The sequence below is a fragment of the Propithecus coquereli genome, unplaced genomic scaffold (assembly GCF_000956105.1).
Source record: "Propithecus coquereli isolate 6110/MARCELLA unplaced genomic scaffold, Pcoq_1.0 Scaffold9, whole genome shotgun sequence".
Taxonomy (NCBI): Eukaryota; Metazoa; Chordata; class Mammalia; order Primates; family Indriidae; genus Propithecus; species Propithecus coquereli.
In genome coordinates, this window is record NW_012155284.1 from 2,567,682 (window position 1) to 2,577,983 (window position 10,302).

The 10,302-nt window shown below is 37.6% G+C and overlaps 1 protein-coding gene across 1 annotated transcript in view; it reads right to left on the reverse strand.

The window, feature by feature from the left end:
- Positions 1–9,905, reverse strand: part of FAM151B (family with sequence similarity 151, member B) — a 25,316-nt gene extending 15,411 nt beyond the window's left edge. Inside the window, exons 1-2 of the mRNA XM_012664556.1 lie at positions 9,657–9,905; positions 2,179–2,304 (exon numbers count right to left, since the gene is read on the reverse strand). Coding sequence (XP_012520010.1) covers positions 2,179–2,304; positions 9,657–9,681 — 151 coding nt within the window. The 5' untranslated portion in view covers positions 9,682–9,905. The remainder of the gene's footprint in view (positions 1–2,178; positions 2,305–9,656) is intronic.
- Between the last annotated feature and the right edge of the window lie 397 nt (positions 9,906–10,302).

Consider the following 10,302-nt stretch of genomic DNA (forward strand, 5'->3'; position numbering starts at 1 on the left):
AGAGTGAGACTCTGTCTAAAAAAAAAAAAAAAAAAAAAAAGAGCAACAGTCATAGTCTGTTAATTCTATTTATTTCACATAAATAGAAAAAAAAATCAATAAATAGCAAGTTGAGGAGTCATAGGCCCCATTTAAAGTATGTTCTTAAGGTCTCCTACAAGAAAAAGACTGGGAAACTATAGCAGTAAGGGCAAGAAATCCTGGTGGCTTCTAAGATAACGATAAGAAAGATGGAGAGATGAGGAATAATTCAAAATGTATTCTGGAACAGAATCATAATGAATGGATGATAGATCAGATATAAGAAATAAAGAGAATGGATGACTCTCAGATTTCTGATTCAATCATCTAAGTAGATTGTGGTTTCCTGAGACAGGAAAGATCATAGGAAGTGCAGGTTAGTAAATATAATCAAGAATTTCATTTTTAATAACTTAAAGTTGAGATGCATGTGAGATCTCTAAGCACAAACATAAATAAGCAGTTAGAGAGATTAACATTAACAAGAGAGGTGGGCCTGGCCTGGAGACATATATATAGGAGCTGCCCAGCCCCTCTCTGGATTCTCCCATTCCTGGCCCTTGGGTAGAAGGCTTTTGAAGGTCAGGGAATACTTCTGCGTGGGAGACTGCCTAGTCACAACAGTCTCAAATAACAGCAAGAGCCAGAGGAGGAAGTGTGTATATCAGGACATATGTCAACCTAACCACAGGAGCTCCAGATTGTGACCACAGCCAGACTTTGCTTTGCTTCACCCTGCCTCACCAACTCCTGGTCACCAGAGCAAAAGCAACTTTTCACTACTCCCAACCTGCAAGATCAAAAGGGCTTTGTATATACTATTAATATGAATTGTATAATTTTTGAAATTTCATTTCTAAATTTTCAGTTGTTAGAGAGACATACAATTGATTTTCTATCTGGACTTTGTATCCTGAGACTTTCTAAATTCACCTATTTATTTATGACCCTTTATCTATAAAATCTTACTCTGTTTTCTATATACACAATCATATTGTCTGTGAATAAGTTATATTTCTTCCTTTCCTATTTTTTTCCGTTTAAAAAACTGAGATATAATTCACATACTATAAAATTCACCCTTTTAAAGTATACTATTTAGTGGTTTTTAGTATATTCAGAAGGTTGTATTAATACAACAATCACCACTATCTAATTCCAGAAAAGTTTTATTATCCAAAAAAGAAACCATGTGCCCATTAGCATTGGCTCCCTTCAGCTCCTGACAACCACTAATCAACTTTTTCCTGAAGCATAATTTTTGCTAAAATTCATTTATTAAATAATCACTGTGTGGTTATTATATGCTAGGTACTGTTTTTAGGCATTAGAGATTCAATATTAAACAAAACAAAGTTCTTCCTTTTGAAAAGCAAAGAAAAACAATTTAAAACAGTGTTTTTACAGTAAAAGAGGCCCAGATATATAATGGAGTGCAAAAAAGGCATAAAGTTTTACAATGAAACATGAGACTTCAAGGAAGTTTCCTTGTTGGACCAGGATACTGTAAGCCATGCCCCAGCCCTCTAGTGACATGCTTTCATTCTCCTTTCCTGCTGCAGCTAACACGTACTTCCTGGGAAAAGGCTGAGAAACACTGCTAAGCACTGCTGAAGTGTTCATCTATATAATGAAGCGATACATATATTTGATTACAGGTTGAATTAGCAAACCAAAGCCTTGATTTCTAGCTTAGTCATAAATACTGCCCAAAGCAATTAATTATAAATTAGAATTCAATGGCTTCATCCATCCATTCTACAAATATTTATCGAGGCTCTCATTAGTATACTATGAAAGACACAAAAATATGTAGGATATTATGATGATCCTGATCTTAAAAGTTATATACAAATCAGTAGAATATGTAAGGAAGTATAATAATATGTGAGGGTTCCAATAAGACATGTTGAGGCCAATCATTTCTAGATGATAAGCGAGGCAAATCACTTCTAGAAATAAGAAAATTATTCAATTATGCCATTTGTTCCCATTTTGTAAACAAAATGAAACACTTCATAAAAATGTTTATGTCATCCTAGAACTTACATTTGGATCACTTAAGTCTCTTGTACCTGTAAATAGGCCTAGATATTAAAAAAGGAGTTGAATTAATCTATTATCCAAAGTAAATTACAAGTAACTGTAGTGACTTACTTTTCAGTGCTTCATTCATTTGTGCCTTGTGGTTAGCTGCATGATACCAGATGATTTCAGCGCCATCTTCTGCTGTAATCTGGTTATTTCTCAGAAAATATTCCAGTATATTTTCACTCCAAGATCCTAAAATAACAGTATTTACATGAAAAAGGATATTGTTTTTTATGGGGTAAAATCTTTTAAAATAAATCTTCTTGTATATATTTAAGGTATACAACATGATGTTATGGGATAAATATAGATAGGAAAAAGGCTACTATAGTAAAGTAAATCAACATATCTACCATCTCACACACTCTTTTTTATGTGTGTGTGTCAAGAGCAGCTAAAATCTATTAATTTAGCATGAATCTCATATACAGTACAATTCCTATAGTTCTCATGTTGCACATTAGATTTCCAGACTTGTTTATCCTATATATCTGCTACTTTGTATCTTCTGACTTACATATCCCTATTTCCAATACCTCCACCTACCCCACATCCCCACCCTTGGCAACCACTATTTTGTTCTTTTTTTTTTTAAGACAGAGTCTCACTGTGTTGCCTGGGCTAGAGTGCCGTGGCATCAGCCTAGCTCACACAGCAACCTCAAACTCCTGGGCTCAAGCAATCCTACTGCCTCAGCCTCCCGAGTAGCTGGGACCACAGGCACGCGCCACCATGCCAGGATAATTTTTTCTATATATTTTTAGTTGTCCAATTAATTTCTTTCTATTTTTAGTAGAGACGGGGTCTCGCTCTTGCTCAGGCTGGTCTCGAACTCCTCAGCTCAAACAATCCACCCCCGCCTCGGCCTCCCAGAGTGGTAGGATTACAGGCGTGAGCCATCTCGCCAGGCCTGTTTTGTTCTTTATCTCTGCATATTTGAATTTTTTTTTTCAGATTCTGCATAAAAGTGAGATCATGCAATAATATTTTTTTTTCAGGGTCTTGCATATTTCACTTAGCATAGTGTCCTCCAGGCTTACCCATATTGTGGCAAATGGCAAGATTGCTTTCTTTTTAGGGCTGAATAATATTCCATTGTATTCCATGTACCATAATTTCTTTGTCCATTTGTCTGTCAACACAAACTTAGGTTGTTTCTGTACCTTGGCTATTGTGAATAATACTGCAATGAACATGAGAGTGCATATATCTTTACAAAGTGGTGATTTCATTTCCTTTGGGTATATGCCCAGAAAAGGGATTGCTGAGTTATGATAGAAAAAAACGTAACAAAAAAGGACAGAGGATATATTGAGGGAGAATAATAAAGTAATTAGACTGGGAAAAACACTAGATTTTAAAAATAGAGATCAAGTACTATTATATGGCAGGTATATGATATATATATAAAAACATGTTATATGTTATATAAATAATAATTAGTAGACATACAGGACAGCCTGAAAATCAGAAGCATAAGAAGGTATGTAGGAAAAAAATAAAACTGGTAAGTAGCAGATATTTAAAAGCAGGAAATTTCATATGATGTTCTCTATAATCCTGGCCCCACAAATACAAGTAAAATTTATGTAAAGCTATATTTAAAATTCTAAGTTTTATACAACTTAATTGTTTTCTCCACCTGAAGCTCCATTCTATATTTATATTAATAATTTAGAATTTAAATTGTACATTTTACTGCATATTCACCTTCAGACAATTCTCAGCAACATTTATATGAGCAACCAAGTAAACTCTTGAATTAGCATTCGTAGATTTATATAGCATGTACAAATATACATAATTTTCATATCAACTACTTTTTGGAATACCAGATTTTCTCTTAATTAAGCATTAAAATTTGTGAGTTAAACAAGACTAAGGTAAGTGGTAGAAAAAATACTGGAATCCAGATCTACTCCATACTATACCATGTCCTAAAATAACAGTGACAAAGCTAAAAAGTGAAAAAAGTTGTTCATAATTTTACCTCCTTAATTCTTATTCATTCGTTTAAACATTTAAGTGCCTACCAAGTGGCTACAAATTCCCCATGTATGAAATTCTGTCTTCTGTTAATTATTTAATAACTCTGCCTAACAACAGTTAAAAACCTAAAACTGGCTATCAGAAACTGTCGATAAAACATTGAGAAAAAGTAAAATTCAACCAGAGAATGGAGGGGCATATAGAGATAAATTCTATTATACATGGGACTTAGTGACCACTTTAACTATTGGGCTATAGAATAAAAAAAGGAAAACTAGCTGGAGCATCCACTATACCTAAGCACTCTCCCACTCAAAACACACAGCCCTATCTGACAATATACAATAGAGTCACAGGCCGGGCACGGTGGCTCACGCCTGTAATCCTAGCTCTCTGGGAGGCCGAGGCGGGCAGATTGTTTGAGCTCAGGAGTTCGAGACCAGCCTGAGCAAGAGCGAGACTCCGTCTCTACTAAAATTAGAAAGAAATTAATTGGACAACTGAAAATATATATAGAAAAAGTTAGCCGGGCATGGTGGCGCACGCCTGTAGTCCCAGCTACTCGGGAGGCTGAGGCGGGAGGATCGCTTAAGCCCAGGAGTCTGAGGTTGCTGTGAGCTAGGATGACGTCACAGCACTCTAGCCCGGGCAACAGAGTGAGACTCTGTCTCAAAAAAAAAAAAATAGAGTCACAGATCTTTCAGATTTAGATGGCAATATGTGGCCATCGTTTTTCAAATTTTAGGCCAGCTGGGTGCAGGGGCTCAAACTTGTAATCTCAGCACTTTGGGAGGCCAACGCAGGAGGATTGCTTGAGGCTAGGAGTTTGAGACCAGCCGGGGCAACAGCAAGATCCCATTTCTACAAACACTTTCTTTTAATTAGCCAGGTATGGTGTGCACCTGTAATCCCAGCTACCTGGGAGGCTGAGGCAGGAAGACTGCTTAAGCCCAGGAGTTCGGGGCTACAGTGAGCTATGACCAAGCCACTATACTCCAGCCTGGGTGATAAAGCAAGACCCTGTCTCTGGAAAAAAGAAAAACAGTTAGGCATTTTGGAAAGCACATTAATTATTGGCTATAACAAATGTCCAACAATAGAAAAACAATTAAGTCATAGTACATACTCATGACAAAATATGTGACTAATGTGGCTGTTAAACATAAAGGTTTTGAGATATACCAAATGACTTAGAGAAATGATAATTATGTATGTTACCTGAAAAAAACCTAAATGTTAGTTAATGGTGCATATTGGACATTTCCACAGCACCTTTCAACTAAACATACTTCATTCGGAACTTTTATAAAGGCAACTTACAAATTAATAATAGAATGCCATGACTCTAGAGTTTAAAAACATTTGAAGTAAAAAGTTCTCCTTGTTCTTTTACTGGATGAAATTGCTTGTTTGTACTTAAGACACAACTGTGTATATCTTAAAATTTCAGAAAGATCCAATTACCTATGATCTAGGGTATTAGTATTACAATTTAAATAGGCTGTAACTCTAAAAATAGGGCCAAGAGGATGGCAAAATTCTATTTAATTTTTTAAGAGTAAGGAAAAGGTATAATAATGATGAAAAAGTTTGAAATAGTGCAAGAATTACCAAAATGTGACAGACACAAATGTGAATACATGTTGTTGAAAAAAATAGCACTGATAGACTTCCTCAATGTAGGATTGCCATGAACCTTCAGTTTGCAAAAAAAACTCACATTATCTGCAAAGCACAATAAAATTAGGTATACCTGTACAATGACATGTATCCAACATTACAAAATCATACAAAATAATAGTTTCACTGCTCTAAACATCTGTGCTCTACCTATTCATCCCAACCTCCCTCCCTGTGAAATCTGTGGCTGTCTTTGAGCTACCACCACAGCAGAGTTGATTAGTTGGAACAGAATTTTACGGCTTGCAAAGCTTAAAATTTAATATCTGGTTCTTTACAGAAAAAGTTTGCTGACCACCAAGATATAGAAACAACCTAAGTGCCATCAAAGATCACTGACAAAGAAAATGTGGTATATATATACAATAGAATACTATTCAGCCTTAAAAGAAGGAAATTTTATCATTTGCAACAAAATGAGCAAACCTGGAGGACATTATGCTAAGTGAAATAAGCCAGGCACAGAAAGACAATACTGCTTGATCTCACTTACATGTGGATTCTCAAAAAGTAGAGCTCATAGAAGAATAGAATGGTGGTTCCCAGAGGCTAGGAATAGGGGGAGGAGGATAGTTTGGATGGGAAAGGGGAGATGTTAGTCAAAGGATGCAAAGTTTCAGTTAGGAGGAATAAGTTGCAGCAATCTATTGCACAGCATGGTGACTATAGTTGGAAACAACGTATTATATATTTCAAAATTGCCAGAAGAGTAGATTTTAAATGTTCTCACTACAGAGAAATGATAAGTGTATGAAGTGATGGATATATTATAATAATTAGCCTGACTTAATCATTCTACAATGTATACACATATTATAATGCTGTACCTCATAAATATATACATAACTATAATTTATCAGTTAAAAATAATATTAAATAGAAAATTTGCTGACCCCTGGACTAGGCAAACATTAAGTTTCCCTCCAGTTTCCAAAAGTGACTACCAGCAGTAATTCATCATTAAAAATAATGTGTCATATGGCCGACCACACAAAAACCTGTACACGAATGTTCACAGCAGCATTCCTCAGAACAGCCAAAGGATGGAAACAACTCAAATATCCATCAACTAATGAACAGATAAACAAGATATGGTATATGTATACAATGGAATATTATTCAGACAGAAAAAGGAATGAAGTACTGATACATAGTATAATGTGGATGAACCTTGAAGACACTATGCCAAGTGAAAGAAGAGGTCACACATTGTATGATTCCATTTACATGAAATGTCCAGAATAGGCAAATTGACAGAGACAGAAAAAATAGTGGTTGTGGGCTAGGATGTTAAAGGGTGTATGTGGCAGGGGTGGTGTTTCTTTTTGTGAGATGAACATGTTTTAAAATTGATTGTGGTAATGTTTGTACAAGTCTGTGAATAAGTTAAAACCCATGGAATTATATTATTTAAATGAGTGAATTGCATGGTATATAAATACACATCAATAAAGACTTTTTAAAGAGGGAAAAGTTTTAACAAATACATCTGTATATTTTCCACTTCTATAAATTTACCCCAGAGACAGATATGCTTACATGTGGAGAACAACACATTTCATACAAGGATGTTCATTGCAGTATTATTTATAATGGTAAATAAATGTCCATCAACAGTGGATTCAGTAAATTATTGTATATCCATACAATGGAACATAATGCAGCCATTAAAAAGAATAAAGAAAGAGGTAGGTAGGAGTGTGTCAGAGTGACACAGTGTGAGAAAGATTCAACCAGTCATTTCTGGCTTTGAAAACACAGGAAGAGAACATGAGCCAAAGAACACCAGCAGGCTCCAGAGGCTGGTAAAGGCAAGAACACTGATTCTCCCCTGGGCCTCCAGAAGGAATGCAGCCCTGCTGACATTTTGCTTTTAGTCAAGCGAGATCCATCAGACTTCTGACCTTCATAACTAAAGATGATAAATGTATGTTGCTCTATGCCACTAAAAACTAATGCTATAAAAAATAATTTTTAGGTAAAAAAAATAGGAGAAAGACAAAAAAAGAGATATATAGTATATGGTGGCATGTATATAAAAATATCTCTGAATAGTAACAGTGGGGACCTATGTGGAGGGGAATTGATTGGTTGGGGCAAGGGATGGAACTTTTCACTATAAATCCTACTGTGCCCTTTGAATCTTTTAATGTTGAGAATGTATTACTTATTTTTTAAAAAGTTAAGGGAAGAAAATCATTCATATAATGGAAGAATTAGCCTCACCAATATCTCAGTAATAAGCATAGAATTTATTGTTTTAAAAATAGCATGTGTCAGGATCAGGAACATTTTTCACTTGAGTACATATTTTATTCCAAGATTTTGTAAACCTTGCATCAATTCAAAAGAGAATGTGTATTTATACAGTCTGATAATGAGAACAGTGAAAGTCTAGAGGGTGAGCTTTGTCCCAGATTTGGATTTTTAGAAAAACTATGCATTAAAACGATTTATACTGAGATGTAAACAGCCCAAGGTTTAAAAAAGGAAAACCCTGGTCTGAATAAAATGTTCTATGGAGGTTAAATACATGCCTTTAAAAAATGTTCACATCCTTTGATTCAATAATTCCAGTTACAAGAATCCTGTCCAGGGTAAAAAAAAAAAAAAAAAAAAAATCAGAATCAAGGAAGAATAGAAAGATATTCATTACAGAATTAGTTCTAACAATAACAACAACAAAAAAACCACAACTGATTAATGTCCAACATTAGTAGATTGGTTAAGTAAATTAACAGTATAATTGAATGATAAAACAATTTTTAGTCATTTAAATGTTTATAAAAAGCTATTGTGACATAGAGATATTATGAGAAGATACAAGATTTAAAAATTTCATCTTTACTATGATCTTAACTCTATTTTTAAAAGTCAAGATTGTTACAAAATACCAAAAAGTCCCTAGTGGTGTCTCTAAGTATTAGCATTATGGGGATTTTCCCCCCCTTACTTCAATATACTTCATAAATGTTCTATAATGAGCGTGTATTGTGCTTACAATTTTTAAAAACAACTAAATTTAATAAAAGAATGTCACTGAGGCTGTCTCATGAGACTAATTAAGTTTATATAAAAGATACCATAGGCCGGGCGCGGTGGCTCACGCCTGTAATCCTAGCACTCTGGGAGGCCGAGGCGGGCGGGATTGTTTGAGCTCAGGAGTTCGAGACCAGCCTGAGCAAGAGCGAGACCCCGCCTCTACTAAAAAGAGACAACTAAAAATATATAGAAAAAATTAGCCGGGCATGGTGGCGCATGCCTGCAGTCCCAGCTACTCGGGAGGCTGAGGCAGGAGGATCTCTTGAGCCCAGGAGTCTGAGGTTGCTGTGAGCCGGACTGACGCCACGGCACTCTAGCATGGGCAACACAGTGAGACTATGTCTCAAAAAAAAAAAAAAAAAAGATACTGTAACCTTCTGGAGTGGAATTGTTGGCCTGCAATTTAAAACATCTCTAATTCTATGGGTCAAACAACCGAGAGACACACTTCCAGCTTTCCACGGCTGTGCACTGAGCAGCTGGAATAATGCCCCCCAACGTCCCTCCGTCTGCATTCTCAACCTTCGCCAGATCCCCCAAGAGGAACCGGACTGACCACAAACTACTCTCCACTTGATCTGCCGAAATTAAGGATTAGACAGTGTCACATTCCTTTCTTTTCAACCAAGATCTTAAAAGGCAATAAATAACCCTGCCATTCTTGGCTTCCCCAAACGCTTTTCCCGTAACGCCCACCGGAAAGCAAGGTTCTCGCCCGGTCATCTGGGCGCGCTGCGAGAGTGCGGACCCGGTTCCATCCCCGGGTCGCCGGGGCTGGCGGCCACCAGGTGGCGGAAGCCGGCCCGGGTGGAAGCCGCTGGACCGGCGCTTACCCGGGCCCCCAGCGGATGCTGTCATGGTGGCAGACGACCGCCGTCCGCGCAGGCGCCGAGCGGCTGGCGCCCCGCAGACCTCTTACGGGCGGCGTGGAAACCTGCCTCCACACACCACAGGCTGCGCGCAGGAGAGCAGCCTGCGAGGCCTCCGGAGCGGTCCCGACGAAGTGCAGCCGAAAAGGGGTGGGGGTGGGGCCGGTGCCGCGCGCACGCGTAGAGACGGGGATTCGAGTTTCGCTTGCGCGGTGTCCGCCGCCACTGCGTCGCGAGCTACTCTTCTGAAAGGCTTCAGAGAACGCTGGTAGCGTGGTTCCTGGGAATAACGCTACTTTAGCGAGTGGATGAAGTGCCAAGATTGAAGGCAGTTGCTGGTGTGGTATACGGATTTCTTAAGTTGGATATGTCTTCTTTTTAATTTTAGTAACATCCTCAAAAGATGTGGAATCATTACTCCATGAAAATGAGTGCGTCCGCACAAGGATACTGAGCTGTTACCTGGGGAGTTTTCTCTCCCTGTCTTTGTCTAACAGTGTTCACTCAGAAAGTACTCCCAACAATTGGCTTCTCCCACCCAGTGCCTTTTGGCCTTAACTTTTTTTTTCCGGGGTTGGGGGAAGACCAGGCGGCCTTCCTTAACTCTTTA